This window comes from Jatropha curcas, chromosome 2 (assembly GCF_041381405.1).
Source record: "Jatropha curcas cultivar XTBG-Jc1 chromosome 2, XTBG_Jcur_1.0, whole genome shotgun sequence".
NCBI lineage: Eukaryota > Viridiplantae > Streptophyta > Magnoliopsida > Malpighiales > Euphorbiaceae > Jatropha > Jatropha curcas.
The window spans coordinates 33,704,295-33,722,161 of record NC_143152.1 but is presented as its reverse complement, the minus strand read 5'-3'; the positions used below and the strand labels follow the sequence as shown (position 1 = coordinate 33,722,161).

Sequence of the window (17,867 nt, the reverse complement as noted above, 5' to 3'; positions counted from 1 at the left end):
TCTTTTTCTCAAATTTATAATTATTATTGAACTAACATTGTGGTTTTAAAAATTTATTAATAATTCAAACAAGTAAACACTTATTTATAATAAATTATAAATATAAAATAAAAAATTTTAATTTTTTATTTCGATATAATTAGTTAAATTTTTAAAATTAATATAACTGTTAAAAATTATAGCATCTCTAAACTATTTAGAAATAAATTGGCAATTCGAGAATTCCAACATCTTTAAAAAAGATCAAATTAATCCTGACAATATTTCATATTTTAATTTGTTCAATATAATATTAACTCTTTTTTTTTATAAAAGCCCTATGAATTACTAATTTGAAAACAATATTGTGAATTAATTATTGAATTTGGTAATAACATATACGTAATAAATTATAAATTGTAAGTTATAAGATAGATTTTTTTCATTTTTTGATGTATCTTTTAATTTTATATTAAGTATTAACAAATATGCTTTTATGATAATAAATAATTTTTATTAATAAAATTATCAAAAAGTCTAATAGATTTTTATTTGTCTCTAAAGTGTCTAATAAGTATTTTTAAAGTGTCTAAAATTAATAAAATAAAATAAAAAAATAATAGGACATTTTTTTAAAGTGTTTAGCATATGTTCGAAAGCATCTAAAGAGTGCCAGTATTCAACATAGGTACAACATGAATACGATAAACTTTTTAAGGTATCCGTATAACTTAGCCAATGATACATTATAGACCGATTGATATATTCTTCAACCCAATAATTAAAAGAAATAATGCAATCATTTATAAACTCTAATTCATGGATTAGTTAAGTTAATGTCGCTGTAGCTTGTGAGATGGGAATGTAAAAATTAATTGATATTTTGTTGAAAATTGAATCAATAATGCCTATAAATTAATAGAAGTGCTGCGGAAATTAGAAATGGACAAGAGGGTTGACACTTGAAACCTTCAACTGCCAAAATGGTAATGGTGGGTCATTGCTATGCCACCTAACCAATGGTGGTTTTCAGTTTTCAGTTTTCACCAACCGACGCGAACATTGGTATTGCAACTGTTTTTATCTATCACGCATGCCCTTGAAATCGATAGCAACTCTAAACAAATTACATCAATCATTTATGACTAGCTTTGATTTCAATTGCTATCAATCTTAAATTAGGTATATGATACCAAATGTCACGGTGCCAGAACGTCGGAGCCTTTAGCATGCGTGTGGCGCCTAGACTTAGCTCATAATCTAAGTCAGCCATGTACATACGAAGGGTCTTTGCATCCTTTTCAACTGTATAACTCATCTTGCAATGCATATTTAAGGATCTCGCACAATTGTATATAAGCTTAATGCCTTCGGGCTTCCCGGGCAGTATAGTCCTGCCTATATCGAAACTTTCACTTCAGGAGAGATGCGCACCATATCCTATAGTGTCCATAGAGCTCTTTCTCTACGGAGACATCAGTTCCTCTTGATAAGACATAATGCCCGCATCCTAACTCACTATGGCTCGGTCCCGCATACCGGCCCCGGGCGGAGAGTATTACGCTAGGTTTCCCCTCTCATATTCTCGGTCCATATACCATTTAACATACTATTTTTGTCTCCGATAGCCTTACTTTGTCCTAGGGTTGTCATGGTGTGGCACCATAGCTAAGGATGCTGTACTGGTCGAATAAAACTTCATATGAATTGAATTGAAATTTCTTATTCATCTTGAGGTGATGAGAGAAGCAAAAGTGGAAGACAAATCCCATGGAGAATGCGCCAGCGTAGTTACTGCCCACTGGCATCTGGTCACCTTTTCTTCTCTTCTCATTTTCTATTTCCTTTTGTGTACCATGAAATCTGTCTTCTACTGGTAAAAATATTGAGACATCGCCATCTGAATTTGTTTATACTTTTTATTCTCTTAATCTTTCTGCTCGATGGATGAGGAGTTCCATTTTTCTGATACGAACGCAATCACTGCTCTGATCAATTGAACCAAATAATCCTTGCATTGCTATAAACAAATTTTAGAAATAATTGGCAAATTAGAAATTATGCGCAACAACAATACTATGAATGCTTTCCTAATCACTCTTATCATGTTATGGAACATCTAGGTTCAGGTTTTTCTCTATTATTTACATAAGAAATACCATGCCACTCCGTAAATTTGGCATCTTCACTCTTTTTGTCAGTAGAGCTACTCCTATAATTTATTCGCATCAAAAACCTTCATGTGCACTTGAACAACCAATTCAGAAGTAGGAAGATTGGTCTGGAATGATGTTAATCTGGCTGAGCACCAGAGCTACTTTCTTTTTCAGTGCGTCTTCATGGAGAAGTTGGATAAGAATTCTCTCAGACCTTTGAAATAATGGGTCACTGAGCCGCGTGTGCTTTAGAATTTCGTGGAAGAGATCTAGAGCTTTGGTTTTTGCAGGTAAGGTTCCCTTCTCCAGAACTTGTAGGATAGCCACCACACCCTGGCTGTCTACAATTGCAGCAGTTGCATGGGATAAAGTGCCATGGTCTGTTAGCAACGTTTCGAGTGCCATTAAAGCAGCCTCTGCCACACCTGTCTCTGTCTCGCTCAATGTTCGAACAAGTGGCTTCACTGCATCTGCCTTGATAAGGCAGAATGTGTGTCTAGGTGAACAAGCAGCGCCATGAACCGAGCATAGGTTTTCATTCTCTGATGACTTTGAGCAACACCAAGACATGTTGATGTTGGGGAAGAGGTTCATTGCATAAAGCAGGGGCTTGGAGTGCTTGGCCTGCTTGCCTATCATTTTGGCATCAGAAACTGACAAGCTAGTGGATTGTGATAACTGTGCTAGAGCAATGGCTGTTCGCTTCTTCGCAAGTGAGGTGCCTCTGGAGAGGACTCGAACTAAGGATGGATACAATTCGAGCTTGCCCAGTTGTCTCTGAAGTTCAGGCTTTGCTGGTTCAGTGAACCATAAAAGTGCTGCTAGAGCATTCTCCAGTAGAGATGTGTCTGCATCAGCGGCTGCCCCAATTGCTTTATGTTCCTCATCTGTGCTACAGATCACCTCACGAATGGCATTTAACGCTTCGGACTTTCTTAGTATTTCATCAATAATGATGTCATCCTTAGGAAGCTGGCTGATGATTCCAGCAGCAAGAGACCTTTCTTCATTATCCAGTGAATGGGTCAGGATGGCGACTAAGGTATTGATGGCAGTTTCTTTCGCAGGTGATGGTGGTAGTGGAACTCCATCAAGATGACCATCTGAAATACAATATATGAGTTTCAGTGCCCATCTTTTTACCAGTGGCTGATCACCATCAAGTGAAGAAAATAGGTGGGTAATTGCATCCCTATTGGACCTGATTATGTCTCTAGCTATCTCAGATTTATGGCTGAGTTCAACTAGCAGGTGCAAGAACTGAATCTTAATTTGAGGTTCTGAAGTAGCTACCAGATCCAGAAAGAGATTGATATTATGCTTCGACTGCAACTCATGAAGACCCTGGTGCGTTTGAAATTGGTGTTGCTGGCAGGCCCCTACCAGTAGAGCAAGGATTTCACCAGCTTCTTGCTTCAAATGTGTATCAGGGCTGACAAATGAGATGAGACCCAACAAATGTGGTATACTTGCAGAATCCGACAGAAGCCGCTTTGCCATCTTAGGATATGCAATCAGCTTCTTGATGCATTTGAGGCAAACCAATTTGTATGCTGAAGAGTTTGAAGAAAGCATTTGTATTAGACTATGTATGAATTGCCTGTCTTTCAAGTCCTTCATCACTTGTTCCTTGAGCTGCATCTTCAGCAAATCACCGGCCATCCATGCTCTACTTTCCTGCGATCCTACAAAATTACACTATCAGTGAGTTCAAGGTTCAGTGGCAGGTAGAATGGTAATATGGTACTTATTTTCTTATGTACCTTGATTGAAACGAGCTACAAATGGTTGAAAGTATCCAACTTCAGCCATCTTGACAACAAAGAATGTATTAGAAGAAAGATTTTGTAACGTGTTCTTCGCTTTTTGTGAGACGTCTGGGTTATTGTTATCAAGTAAAGAAACCAAAAGGGGAATGCAATCTTTGGTATTCCCTATTTTCTCTCTGATGACTTCATTATTGGACAACTCCAACAAAACTGCAATAGCATCCAGTACTATTTCACCTCTGCAGATTTGCTTCATAATGCGGCGAACCACCCCTGCTTCTACGATAGCTTCCTGCAACTCCCAGACAACATTTACTCTTAGACATGCACATTGAAATTTGAGAATAGACAGTCTACATCTACGCTAAGCTACCTTGTGATTATCACAGTGTTTAGCAAGGAAGTAAAGACATCTCAAGGTTGTCATTGTGTTCAGCCTAGTATCTTTTAGCAATTCCACTAGTTTTGGAATGAGCCCTTTCTCTGCAACCTTGACTGCATACTGAGGCATTGTTATCAAAACCTGCAAGTCCTCTAAGGCCTTGGTTTGTCTAGAATGATCATCCAAATTGATTGCAGAGACTGCGGCATGAAATTTCAAGTCCATATCTCTTTGCTTCCATTCTTCTATTGAGCTTCGAAGGTTGACATTTGGAGTAAGCACTAATGAAGGAAGCTCCTCTCCGCAGGTGGGGCAGTTTTTCTCTCCTCTATTTAAGTGGTCCTGAATTGCTTTCCTTTCAAAGCTGTGGCCACAAAAAATTGCCACAGGGTCTGCCATTATCTCATTGCACAAGGGGCATACGAATGAACTAATGGGGTGTTGCTGTTGATATGTAGAGATGTCCTCGTTTTGTGGCCCATTCACAAGTTCTGTACTATACAGCAGTTGCATCAACTGAGATAGTTGAAGTGCCTCCGCCTGCTTCTTTTGATCTTCCATCTCTTCTTTTTCCTGCTTGAGAAGTGCCAGCTCATTTTGCACCAGGGATATATTTGCACTTGCACCAGCAGCATCTGCAATCTTCTCCAGGAGCTTCACTGCATTCTCTCTGTTCCTATCCTGGGACATTGAGTTTTCTATCTCAGAAGCAATTGCTTCTGTTGCAGCTGCTGAACGTAGTTCCATCGATGTCAAATTGTTGATGACCTGGTCAGTCATGGTTTTTAAGTTCATTGTCATATCAAGATTGACCAACTTAAATGAGGAAATGGTTACAGCAATCTCTTTGGCTAATTCTTGCAGCTGCAGTAGGATTGAGTGCGAATGAAGTAAAAGGCGAAGACGGCTTCCAGATTTGTAGTCTTTGATGATCTTGTGGGCTTTCTTCAGCTGAACATTTAAGGTCTGCAAAGCAGCTTTTGTAAATTCTGATCCCATTGCAGCTTCAATCTTTTTGGCATCCAAAGCCAGGAGGAGAGTGCTTAGGTCAGAGATACTTCTGAAGAATTCCTGGAGGTCTCTTTCAAGAACCACATCCCTCGTTTCAGTCACAAGGTCCACAGCCTGAAATGCCACCTTGTTCCACAGTTCCTGCAACACTGTCACCCCTACATCCTCAATTCCAATATTGAAATCCATTGAATCCATTGGAAATGGCTGATATTTTGAAGCAGTTAAAAGTTTGATTTGATTGCCCAACACCACCAGGTCAGTAAATTGAACGGATAGCCTCTGGCTTGTTCATTGGGCACTAGACCTGAAAATGACACAACGGAGGACCATGTATTAGGTGATTGGACTACAATTCGGATCATCTTTGAAGTTTTGGGTTTTGAATTGAAGTGCTGCTTGAGAAACAAGCGTCAATATGCAAGACTAGATAAACGGAAGAAAGCATATGTTGCAATATCCTGGGATATCCAGCATGAATAGAAAGATTAGAAAGTCATACCTGAAATCTGTGGAAGAAAGATGGTGGAAGCAGTTGGCTTGAGATGGGCGTGGATAAATGGCCTGTCGTGTTGATTACTGTGTGGGAGCATAAAAGGGTAGAGGAAGACAAAAAGAAAAGCTATAGTTTGGGAGTAGATGGAAGACTTGTCCCAAGTCTTGATAGTTGATAAGAGAGGAAGGGGGAGGAAATTGAAAGGGGAAGTCAAAATTTCCATCATCAAAGTCTACCGTGTGGCTGAGGCCAAGTGCTTGGTTTTGGTGTTTAAGAGCTTTTAAGTTTTCACATCAGGGACTTTTGGAAACCAATCATATTCATGATTTTTGGAAATTAAAAGAGAATCGATGATTACATGAGGCCTGACGCATTTGTTATATTTTTGTTCAGTGTATTGAATGTTTCCAGTTTTGACCTTTGTTTTAAAAGTCCTTGGTAGATTAACGTGGAATTTTCTATAAAAGAAGACTCTTGGGCTGTGGAAAGTGGAGAATGGAGATGTTAGTGCTAATGGCAAAAGTCAGCCACGAGTTCCCCTCTCGAGACGGCAAGTATGTTTTTTGGATTTTGTCCAGCAGGAGCACACAATCTAAATTCTAATCAACCACGCTTTATGTTTTTGCCTGTTTATTTTTATTTTTATTATTATTATTTAATTTGAGTAGCTAACTATATCCATTTCATCCCCGTTTAGTGGTCTTTACTAAGACCTGGTCCAATAAAAAGTGCCCATGCGCAGCACCAGCACGAGCAGACAAGACAGGAAAAAGATCCCAAAGGCCGAAAGAAAAAAAAAAAAAAAAGACTTTGAAAAAGTGCCAATCAATTTTACATTTACAATCCTCTGATGTAAAGGCATATAAACCTTCCTTAAGAAGCAAATACGAAATAGATGCAACATAATTGAAAGCCAAACTATTAATGAGGACAATCCAAAAACCTAAATCACAAACCACGACATGAAAATTTTTAGAAATGGAGGTAGCCTTAGAAGAAAAATGCAGAAGATGATGAACCCAAATCAAGCCCATCTGTCACGGTGTCTGTGACAGAGAGAGACGAATCAAAGCCCAAATACGACCCGCTTGCCGAAAGCTGAGGCCCATTAATCTGTTCCTCTGAAAGCCCAAAAAAGGCAGTCTCGTCCCAAAATCCATGACCCATGTCTGACCCATAGCAACTAGAACTAGTTACATCGGGCGGCAAAGGAGGAAGCTCAATATTATCTCCAGAGAAACAGAAATTATTGGATTTCGACCCACCAGCGGCAACTGCTTCCGTAGAAGCAATAATGGGCTCGAAATATCCACCTTCTTGAACAACCCATCCATCACCAGCTGCTGCTGCTACTAACCCACAGTGGTTCCCGTAAGGGAACGACGCACTGAAGGTGCAGTCCTGACCAAAGAGAAGCTGATTCTGATCATTGTTATTATTATTATTATTACTATTATTATTATAGTGGCGGGAAGGAGCGAAAAGTGCAGAGATGTCGTGTTGTGATTCGTCAGGAGAGATAATGGAAGTGACAGAGGAGCCAGGTGGCATATCAGAATACACAAAGTTGGTGCGAGCCTTGTAGCCGCGCATGGAACGAGCTGCACGGTCGTAGGCCAAGGCGGCCTCCTCAGCGGTGTCAAAAGTGCCTAGCCAATGCCTCTCTTTGGTAGAAGGGTCTCTAATCTCTGCCGCATATCGACCCCATGGTCGTCTTCTCACTCCCAAGAATCTCACTTGTTGATCGTCAGGTTGCTGCTGCTGGTGGTGCTGCTGCTTTCTTTTAGTTTTTGAGGGGGAGGGTACGGATGAGGTGGTCAAATCCATTTTAATCTTTATAAACGAAAAGGAACAGAGATTTTCTATAAATAAAGAAGTTTGAAAGAGAGAGAGAGAGAGAGAGACTCTTCCCCTTTCTGTTGTTGAAGTTAAACAGATGAATTGATGTCCGGAGAATAATTGCAAGATACCACCTTAAATAAGGGTCAAAGGGAATTGCATGACACTTTCTTATTTAACTTTCGATTACCATGCTTGCCCTTCCCTTCTCTTCCCTTCCCTGTAATCAATATTAGTATAAAATAATAATTATCATTAGTACAGCATTAGCAATTACTACTAGCATCCTACGATCCTTCAAAATAATCATCACTCCACTACTTGTTAATCATCAAGAGAGTGGGTCCATTCCATTCCATTCTCCATGCAATTACTTCTTTTTTTTTTTTTCTTTAAAAAAATAATAATAGGAAATTACTCTAAACACGCGTGTATAATTATATACTAGTACAGTTTCTGCTTATTTTATGATTTATTTGAAATTATAATAATTGGTGCCAATTGAAATAAGTTGAAAGTATTAAGAGGAGAACCATTTTTAATTTCCAATATATAATTAAGATTAATTATAAGATATTGCTGAGATTGAGCATGTTCATATTCATTTGATGAGCATGGTTTGAAGGCAATGATTGGCACTCTCCCATTCAACAGTTTCTCTTTTCAGCTTCATAGATTACATGAGAGAGAGAGAGATGGAGAGAATGATTGTTAATCATATATAATACATAGATTGGATTGTACTGTTAATCATATGCATATGCATGTTTAATTTCTAAACCAAAAAAAAAAAGGAAGGAAGGATATGATAAATGCACCATACATATATATATGTATATATATCCATCATCCCAATAAGTACTATAATTATAATTATAATTATATATACAAACGCACATTTAAAAGGCACAGGCACATAAAAAGGTCATGTTACCCTAGCAAGCAAAAATGAAAATATAGATAGCATAGTATATATTACGTGGAACTCAAAGGGAATATAATTATCTCAGCCATGTGCATCCAATTTCAGCCCTAATATAATGATATGTTCCACAATCTTTCTCAGCTTTTCAAACCCAAATGCTTTGCTTTTACTTGTTTTGAATTCCATGGAACTCGCTTTTCCCTTTTTTTTTTTTTTTTAACTAATATTTTTGGACATGTACCTCCAAACTGCGAGAGGAAGCCATGTTGGGTTGCATGTGAGAAGGTCGCAAGGCCATGCTTTTTCGATCCAAACAATCACTAACTTATTTAATTATAATATTTTTATGTTACAGCAGGAACTCAAGAAAATCAATATTTTCTGTATTACATTTCTTCTAAATCCTTTCTTTCTTTTGTTTTTCTTTATTTTTTCATATTTATTATAAATTTGAGAGTATTATGTAGTGGTATTTTCAAATTATATATATATACATTACTGGTTCAGAAAACCCGCAGCATGCAGCTCGTAAAATTTAGTTCCCACTTGCTGCGAAGGTGACAATAGGTCAAAAATATGCAGTGACTTTAGAGTAGTAGTAATATAATGGCACCAAGTTTTATATACGAAGCTGCTTTGGGATTTGTACACATTTCTCTTACAAATAATTAGTTTCTGTCTTTGTCTTTGGCATGCACTTCTATCAATTCCATTCATATATATATATATATATATATATATAGATGATGACTGGATTCTTAATTGGCATGAAACCAGAGAGATAAGAGATGGAGAAAGCTGGGAGACAAAGAAATGGTCAAAGTCATCCTTTTTAATTAAGTACAGGTATTGTAGACTGTAGAGGTTAAAACACTTACTTAAAAAACATATATATCACATACGAACTTACGAAGAATTGAGGGAGATGAGGTCAGAATTATGTACGTGTCGTAAGCCTTCAAAGAAAAGAACCTTATTTTTTTACTACCTCATACGAGATATATGTCCCCATGTGCAGGCAAATAGAGATTACAAATTTCATACACTTGTGACAAAAATTGAGCTAAAAAATAATGAATCTGTGTTACAAAAGTCTAACCAGCACTAATAATAAAATATAGAGACAGACATAGTAGAATTAATAGCAGCTGCCCCTTTGCCCTTTGCTGATACCTAACCTAACCTAAACCTTTATCTCCTCATTTACTGATTAACGCATTTGAGTGATATTATTCCCTTCACCTTAGTTTTTTTAATTTAGGTTAGATGATGATGATGATGATGATGGGATTCTTTTTGAATGGATGAATCTCCGCTTCCAAGGTATATATAAATAAGTCCTATTATGTTGAAAATGGAGAGAGATAGTCAAAAGAGCAAAAGGATTTTTTTTTTTTTAAATAATAAAAGGCGTAAAAAAGAGAGGAGGAAGAAGAAGCTGCTTAATTAATTTTTAATCGTTAATTTTAATAATTAAATATTTAAATGTGCTTTCTCTCTCTCTGAGCTCAAATTGGAAAAAGTTTGCAATCTCAGTCAACAAGAAATTGGGCATGCAAAATCTTGAACCCCACAACACAAATGACAAAACCCATTATATGATTATGATCAAATAGCTATATATAGTTCATGCAAATTGCAAAATAACAACTTTCCATGATAATCTACAATCAATCAAACAATGTTCTTTTCAGGGAGCGTCTATTTCCAGAATTTCAGGTTGCTGATTTGGTGACTGCAAATTCACTTACATTATAATTTTATGAATGGATATTATGATTAAAAAAAATTAATTCTCTTAAATCATAATAAAATATTTATTAATTTCTTAAATTACCCTTTTATCGTTCATCATTAATTTGATTAATGATAACTTAAAAAATTATAAAAATAGTTAACGTGTTCCTTAATATTTTCGAAGAGATGAATGTTTACGGATAAAAAACTATTCTAAAACGATGTATATTTGTTGATAAGAGTAAAAGTAAAAAATGATTTAAACAGCAATCGCGTTTGAGTTCAACGGATTGGTGCCATAGGCTTTAGCCCTAAATCGAATCAAATGGAGCAAAATATTTTAATTATGTGGCTTTAGCCCTAAATGCCGGTTGGAGAAACAACCTTCTCCTTGTATTGTCGTTCGGTCATTCTCAAAAGACAAAGAAACCAAATAGAAAAATCTAAAATGAGCCTGGGGCGTAAAGCCCAATAACTGAAGAAAAAGAGAGAGAGCCCAATATCTTAATTTAAATACAACTGGCCTAATCCAGAGAATTAGAATGGTAAATTTTATTATGTTATGCAGAAAAAGAATTGAGGAATTCAACCGAGACGAAACAATGGGACAACTATACAGTTAACCTGAAGATGATCTAAATATCAGGGTTGCTAGATGGTTACTAAACATGGGCTGGTGGAGGATTCATCAAGACCGCGGGTGGATTTATCAGAAAGCAACCTGGAGCCACCATTGGAGTCTCTTCCATGTCCCCATGTGACCTGTCGTTTGGTTTTGAGAGCTCTGCCAGGAAATTTTTTAGTGCTTCTCTCATCCACTCATACCGGCACATCTTAAATGCTTCCTCTATATTGAGCTGTAATATCATATATATCATGAAGTTATAAGCAGACACGCAATTAATTTGAACAGGAAATAAATAAACAAATACAAAGTGTTAATTTGTTACCCATTTTCTAGTGTAAGTAGGCTGTCCTGGCCAGTGATCAAGCTCTTCGGTCACCTCCAATGCAAACATGTACCCTTTACAGCCTCCTGATGAGCTGCAACTGTTCTTGCTGCTTTTGCTTCGAAACTCCCAAACTCCAATTGGATTTTTCTGTAAAAGTTTGAAATTAAATACTCCTGTGGTAAATGAAAGTGAGCAAAAAGCATTGGAAATTAAAGTGACTTACACTGAGTATTCCTTTGACTCCAGCTTCCTCCATGGCCTCGCGACGTGCAGCTTGATCAAGACTCTCATCGTCTTCCCACCCACCCTTCAAAACCATTTTATTCTAATTAATTTCTAATCTCAATTCTGCAAGCATTAGGATAGTTTCGATTGTTACCTTTGGGAACACAAGATCACTGCGATTTGGTGTCGAAATCATGAGGACAATCACTCTCTCCTCCACTCGGCACATTTGATCGTCGACCCTGTTGTCCATTTTGTAAGGAATGCACCTGCATTTTACATCAAAGCAAAACAAACCAACGTTGTATTAGGAAGATGACAGGCGACAACTAAGAAATTCTATTTCTGTCTGCACAGTGCATAGGCATATCCCCATATAATATCCTGTGGAAAACGACTGATTCGAAGTGACATCTTTTACTTCAACATATATAATTTATAACGAAAAAATTTTCTAAAATAAAGCAAATCTTCTAGTTCCTGCAGGACTTGTTAATTATTAATTAATCAGCTATCTTTACTTTCCTGGCTAATTAAAGCTCTGTAAACTTGTCTGAAGAATGGGTCCTACCCAATTCAATTCAGTCCTTTAGATTACCAACTCCAACCAATACGTAAATTGAATTGTAGAAATCATGAGCAGAAACTTAGATTACCAGGAAAAATAAAAACAAACAAGTCAAGAAATCGGGACATACCCAGCCACAAGTCTAAGTTGATCCTGGTAGCGTTGTTTGTGTCTGCCCGTTCGCGCTAAAAGAGATGACATGATTTTAATTTATAGTTATTACACGCTCTATTTAATGCTTTTGGCATATGTAAATAGAGAGAGAGAGAGAGAGAGAGAGAAAGAGCTGAATGGCAGTGGTGGCAGGAGCAATAGGAAATGAGCTTTCATTTTATATATCCATCTCACGTTAACGGTGATTGAAACCTCATGTCTTTTGCGCACATATAAAAAGAAAAGGGTTGACACCGACGATGACCTGATAGCTAGAGCTGGAGAACCAAAATCCATTTGTTTATTTATAAATTTAAAAAAGGGAAGGGACAGTCAACAATGGCAACTCACGCTTCCCATGTAATTGTAAGCTGTAACAAGTTGCACAACATGGAAATGCGAGTTCTGCTCCTTCACAGAAACAGCCCTCTTCCACTCCTCACGACTCCTCAGAGGGGAGAGGCTTCTACAGTTACTGTAGAGAAGGAAAGACTAAATCAACGCTATCCTTTTAACTGTTTCTCGTGTCCCTTACGTGACTAATTGGTAAAGTGTTGGAATGAATGGTTTCTCATGTCTCTTAGATACTAGTTTGACACTTTTCTTTTTTAAGTGAGATGAATATCACAGTCTAATAGGCAAAAAAGAAAAAATTGACTGACTTGGCCTCCGCTGGCCTTTTATTCGTCCCTTCTTCTTCGATGTATTTTCATCATTTACTCGGTCATAACAAATGTTGAGTGCATCGACTTCTTTTACGACCAAACTATTGATCTATCAAATTCTTAAGTTGTGCCTCATGCGTCTCTACTGTTTAGAAATTAATTGGAATGCTTATTTCATGTAAGACGTAGGCGCATATCAAATCAACCAATTAGTTTATCCTGCCGCCCATATCATTAATATACACCTTTTTTATTTATTTTTTAATCTTATCGACAACTTGATGAGTTAAACTAATATACTGATTATAAATTTTATAATTATGAAGATTGAATGATAAAATTATTATATTATGTAAATCAATTTATGAAAACGTTAACCCTACTTCGATCAAAAAATCAATCCTGGCAAACAAATTTCAAACACGTAAAGCTTCACGTAGTTTCGTTCAATCTATACCCCCTTGCACAATGGACATAAACCTTACACACCGCAGCGTAATTCAATCAATCACACCATCGACAATATTATGCATCGTCGAGGAGTAGGGTCCAAAACGTTCAACTGATTCAGGCTACAGTTAAGAGTTCAATACAGTAAAAAATTAGAGCATGCCAAAATATACAAAAATCCTAAAGCTTTCTATAATTCCATTACCCCATGGCCACCCTACTCTACCCATGTCGTGCCACATGTCACAGAAGCCAGATTTCTTTGGTCGAGAAAACTTTAGTTGCACAAGCTTAACAGAACTGTCGAGCATTGCAAGACAGGGCAACAAAGCAACGCGCTAAAGTAAGAGAAACACTAGCCAAATTCCTTTTCACAAGTATAGAATTAATTGACATTTAAAACAAACTTGTGATCACCATGTCATTCAGTTAATTCAAAGCTTCAACGCATTCACAAGTTCTAACAGAAAAAACAAATGCCAGTATCATGCAACTAATTAAAAGTGAGTAAGAAAACTAGAAACTGACTGTCAAAGCAATGATAAACATATGCAACAGCTGTAGCTTGAGATGTAAATAAACCAAGCCGCTCTCAAATCGAAAACAGTTCATTCAAACTTGTTCGATGAGCTTGGCCCAACTTATCGATCTATTTTAATAAATGAACTATCAAAGCTTGAGTTAGAGCCTGTAAAGGGATAAAAAAAATACAAATATTTGTAAATAAAGCCAATCAACTGAGCTCAAGCTCTCTTGGCTCATTCACAGCCCTAGATATAGTTATAAAACAGCTCCAAACCTAGAAAATTTCAGTAGCCACACACTAATGCAAATCCCACTCACCCTTTAAGTTAAAGAATTATGCAATCAATATTAAATAAATCAACATACAGGTAAACATAAATGGCATTCCTATAACAAGAAAGACTGCTGGAGAAGTTCATTTTGAGGTGTTAAACCATGATCCAGAACAAGAGCAGTTGTAATCTGCCTAAACAAAACATTAGGCTGACTAAATTTGACAAAGAGACACCTCAAAAAAACATAGTTGGAAGAGACGTCCAAATCCAACCTATATCCAAAAATGGAAAAGAAAACAGCTGCTATTATTTCACATGAGCGGGAAATAACAGTTGAACTGAAATACTCTAAACAGCAAAGGCATCATTTGAAGTATAATAAACTATAGCAGCAAAAATTTAAAACAAAAAAAAATTAGTGCCAGTTAGAAAGATTACAGCATTAGGGATTTTGTTTACAAAGAAAGGCAAGGATTGAATAAAGAAGCTCTGGATGTCCATTGCAAAAATGCAAAACAGCAAACAAACAAGTTATTGAATCATCATTTGCAATTGCAGACATATAACAGGCTCCTAAATCAGCTTTTGCACTTTGCTGTCCTCGACAAAGTACTGAATCAAAAATTCATGTGATATTCAACTTCAACACAAATTTCCTTTTCTTAGCTCAAAACTCGTGCTTAATAAAAGAATGAAATGATAATTCATATGGTTAATCATCCGCAGCAAAGTAAAAATCATGCAGCAACCTTTCTTATACCAATAAGTAAGAGGGAAATTCAAACTAACTAAACCTTCAATGCATTTGTTATCTGGGCTATAGCCTATAGTGATTCAGCCTCCTTCCTAAAATGTGTTATTTCAATAACTTATACGAATAGATCTTCAACAGGTAAATACAACACAAAAACACAAATTCCATAAACTGCATTCATTGTAATTTTATAAAAAGACACCACGATAAGGATGAGAAAAGGATTTGCAACTTAGATAGGCAACATTTAGACAAGTGCAAGATGATAATAATATAATCTCATATTGTCAAGTGAAACAAAATTTAAACAGCAATCCAAAATCAGACAATCCTAAAATAATGATAAAATGTCTATAAGGTTTGTGCTAACAAAATTCCACATCAAGAGCAAAACCCAGAAGATCCCATTACTTCGTTGAAACCAACATCCCTTGAAAAGAACTCAACTAACATGTACCAACAATAGGCAGAGTGCAAAGCAAAATATGATCTTCAATCACCCTTTCTCCTGAAGGAACAACCCTCTGTAAGCCTTGCACGCCCACCAGTTGGCTGGCACAAGACGGTCTGGCAGTTACCGCACACCACCACTGTTTGCGAATGACTGAACACGGTAGTTCTGCAACACAATCACTGGATGTTATTCAAGAAAAAATAGCAGAATCTTATAGCAAAAAAAAAAGGCAAAATAAAAATAAAGAATAATAATAATGAAAAAGCAAAAAGATAAAAACAAAAAGTGTAACAGAGAAAAGCTTACATGTTGAAGCAGCCCTGGCACTTCACATCCTACACCAGAAGGAGTGCGCATCAAACATCTAATTTTATCTCATCAACAAGAAAAAAGAAAGGAGGAAATTTTGTATATAAGAGTGGAAAGTTACCATGAAAAATGAGTTAGGAGACTGCACAAGGCGCTTCAGCTTGTGCTTTCTCTTCTCCAGCTCAGCTGGTGGGTTGAGCAAATCGATATCATTTTGAAGAACCTTCGAAAGAAACGCGATTATGGATTTAAAAAAAAAAAAAAAGAAGAACAAGAACAAGAACATGAAGAAAAAGAAGAAAAGGAATTTACATGAACTATACGGAACCAAATACTAAGGCATTCAAACAAAATAACAAGGAGACTGTAGAACTCACCATTTTTGTTGATTCGCCTTTGAGAGATCGTAATCCCTGCAACTGTTGGAGAGGGAGCTGAAGAGAATACTGCGAGTTCACAAAGGAGACAGGCAAGGCTAATTAAGATGAATATAAGGGGGCTGAATGAGATATCTCAGCCGTTCGATTTTACGTGAATCTCATCTCAGCCTTTGATTTTACTAAAATTTCTAGGGCAAACATCGAGTCGCGGTAATAATCTGGATATCTCTTATTAGAAACTTCAGGAAAAACCTTCAAGCCAAGGCCCTAGCCTACTTGGTTGGGGGTTGGGCCATTAAACTTGAAGGTCCAATAGTGGCTAGGCCCAAAATATAAAAACTAGGTTTATTGGATTACCATATTGCCCGGACACTCCTAGGGTCTGTAGTTTGCGAGGCCCATAAAATCACATAAAGGCTTCCCCAAACAGCCCATATTCAGATTTTTAAGCGACATGTAGTTTTTGATTTCTTTTACCGTGGAAGCATGTGCATGTGCATGTGCAACTGTGCATGTGCATCACCTCATTACCGTTGAAAAAGAAATGAGAGGTCACGTGCTGCTTTTTGGGCTCCATCGATGGAACGTGCACAGTTCCTTCTTTCTGTTGCTTGACAAAATAGCCATAGCCCGATCCCTTTAAATGCTTGAACAGCACAACTGAATGTCTTTTTATTTCATGCAATTTGTAAGAAACCAAGAGGAAGGGCTTGTGATGTCACATGCAATCTAGCTAATTCTCAACGATAATCAAAATTAAGAAAAAGAAAATTGTCTTTTATTTCGATGTGCTTTTCTTTTTGGGGTGGTTGAAAATGGTCTGGCTCTCACTCCAAACTAAGGGAGCTTTCAATTTCAAACATCTAAGACCAGCATGTTGGTGGACCTTAACTCACATGCATTGTTCTTTTTAATATTATACCAATTCAAGATTTATAATCAGTTTTGATCTACTAATATTAATATATGAATTATCTTGAAAATGGACTGGTTTTCGTTAATTAATTGAAATTGTAGGGAGATGGGTTTCTCTCAGAAAAAGAAAATTATATTAAAATGATGGTCATGTGGAAGAGTGTTGTGGATTTAAAATTAGGTATCGGATCTGATGAAATAGGAGTAAAATGATGTCAAAGTCAAACCACTCATTGACCCTTCTCTTACCTTTCGCCATATGGTAAGGGTAGTTGAAAGAGATAAGTAATTGTAAAACGGAATTTCCTTGCTAGTTGTTGAGCAGGAACGATTAAACAAATTAAGAAAGGATAAATCTTTACCTTCCCTGGAGTCGTTTAATGGTTTTAGTCAGGCAGTCAGTCCTCTTCCTCTGCCCAATTCAAGGGCAGTCTGTCCCCTCCATAAGACACTTGCTTTGTCCTTTTCTTCGAACATGGAGACCTCTCAAACAAAATCTAGCAAATCCCGATATACATGTTCTTATATATATATTTTTTATCAATGATTATTTTTCTATTTTTCTCATCTTCATTCATCTTATACAACAAGGTTTAATATTCTCATCCCTTCTCGTTAGATTGCTGTACTTTTTTTTCTTTTTCTTCGGAAAAAAGAAAAAGAAAAAGAAATATTGCCATGCACATATAATTATAACTATAGATTTTTCACGCATAAAAAGTAACTAGAAAAGCGTCCCAAGGCGAATGCTGAAAATAAGAATAGAAATGAGTTTAGGGTTTCTTGCGTTTAACTAACAGAAAAAGGGTACAGCACTAGTGTAGTGTTTTTGTCCTGAAATCCTTGAATTGGGTGGTGGGTGGGTCACTGGGTCAGGGTCAGATACAACTACAAGCACAAGCATGCACTTTCTTGGCTCGTAGCAAACAGAGGTTCGCTTCACAGTT

At 36.8% G+C, this 17,867-nt stretch overlaps 3 protein-coding genes and 1 pseudogene across 4 annotated transcripts; all 4 read right to left on the bottom strand.

Annotated features, from left to right (window-relative positions):
- Positions 1 to 1,025: 1,025 nt before the first annotated feature.
- On the bottom strand, positions 1,026 to 6,031 carry LOC149498696 (U-box domain-containing protein 44-like). Its single transcript, XM_089717864.1, has 4 exons — positions 5,800 to 6,031; positions 4,278 to 5,604; positions 3,899 to 4,196; positions 1,026 to 3,820 (listed from the first exon to the last, which is right to left on the bottom strand). The coding sequence occupies exons 2-4, from the start codon at positions 5,493 to 5,495 to the stop codon at positions 2,241 to 2,243; spliced, it is 3,096 nt and encodes a 1,031-aa protein (XP_089573990.1). The 5' UTR covers positions 5,496 to 5,604; positions 5,800 to 6,031; the 3' UTR covers positions 1,026 to 2,240.
- A 587-nt stretch (positions 6,032 to 6,618) lies between these two features.
- LOC149498695 (Integrase-type DNA-binding superfamily protein) lies at positions 6,619 to 7,721 on the bottom strand. The gene has a single exon (XM_089717865.1). The coding sequence runs from the start codon at positions 7,618 to 7,620 to the stop codon at positions 6,784 to 6,786; it is 837 nt and encodes a 278-aa protein (XP_089573991.1). The 5' UTR covers positions 7,621 to 7,721; the 3' UTR covers positions 6,619 to 6,783.
- A 3,077-nt stretch (positions 7,722 to 10,798) lies between these two features.
- LOC149498694 (nudix hydrolase 13, mitochondrial-like) lies at positions 10,799 to 14,968 on the bottom strand (annotated as a pseudogene). The gene is made up of 5 exons (XR_016319553.1): positions 12,171 to 14,968; positions 11,627 to 11,741; positions 11,471 to 11,554; positions 11,245 to 11,394; positions 10,799 to 11,151 (listed from the first exon to the last, which is right to left on the bottom strand). The product of XR_016319553.1 is annotated as a nudix hydrolase 13, mitochondrial-like (transcript).
- A 140-nt stretch (positions 14,969 to 15,108) lies between these two features.
- Positions 15,109 to 16,158, bottom strand: LOC149498693 (small ribosomal subunit protein eS27y). The gene is made up of 4 exons (XM_089717863.1): positions 16,003 to 16,158; positions 15,747 to 15,848; positions 15,623 to 15,651; positions 15,109 to 15,481 (listed from the first exon to the last, which is right to left on the bottom strand). The coding sequence occupies exons 1-4, from the start codon at positions 16,003 to 16,005 to the stop codon at positions 15,355 to 15,357; spliced, it is 261 nt and encodes an 86-aa protein (XP_089573989.1). The 5' UTR covers positions 16,006 to 16,158; the 3' UTR covers positions 15,109 to 15,354.
- Between the last annotated feature and the right edge of the window lie 1,709 nt (positions 16,159 to 17,867).

Coding starts and splice junctions, on each gene's coding strand:
- LOC149498693 (XM_089717863.1), bottom strand. Junction 15,652..15,746: donor CTCCTAACTCATTTTTCATG/GTAACTTTCCAC, acceptor CTTCTGGTGTAG/GATGTGAAGTGCCAGGGCTG. Junction 15,482..15,622: donor TGCCAGGGCTGCTTCAACAT/GTAAGCTTTTCT, acceptor ATTGTGTTGCAG/AACTACCGTGTTCAGTCATT.
- LOC149498695 (XM_089717865.1), bottom strand. CDS start 7,620: ATGGATTTGACCACCTCATCCGTACCCTCCCCCTCAAAAACTAAAAGA.
- LOC149498696 (XM_089717864.1), bottom strand. CDS start 5,495: ATGGATTCAATGGATTTCAATATTGGAATTGAGGATGTAGGGGTGACA. Junction 4,197..4,277: donor AACACTGTGATAATCACAAG/GTAGCTTAGCGT, acceptor TGGGAGTTGCAG/GAAGCTATCGTAGAAGCAGG. Junction 3,821..3,898: donor TGTAGCTCGTTTCAATCAAG/GTACATAAGAAA, acceptor GTAATTTTGTAG/GATCGCAGGAAAGTAGAGCA.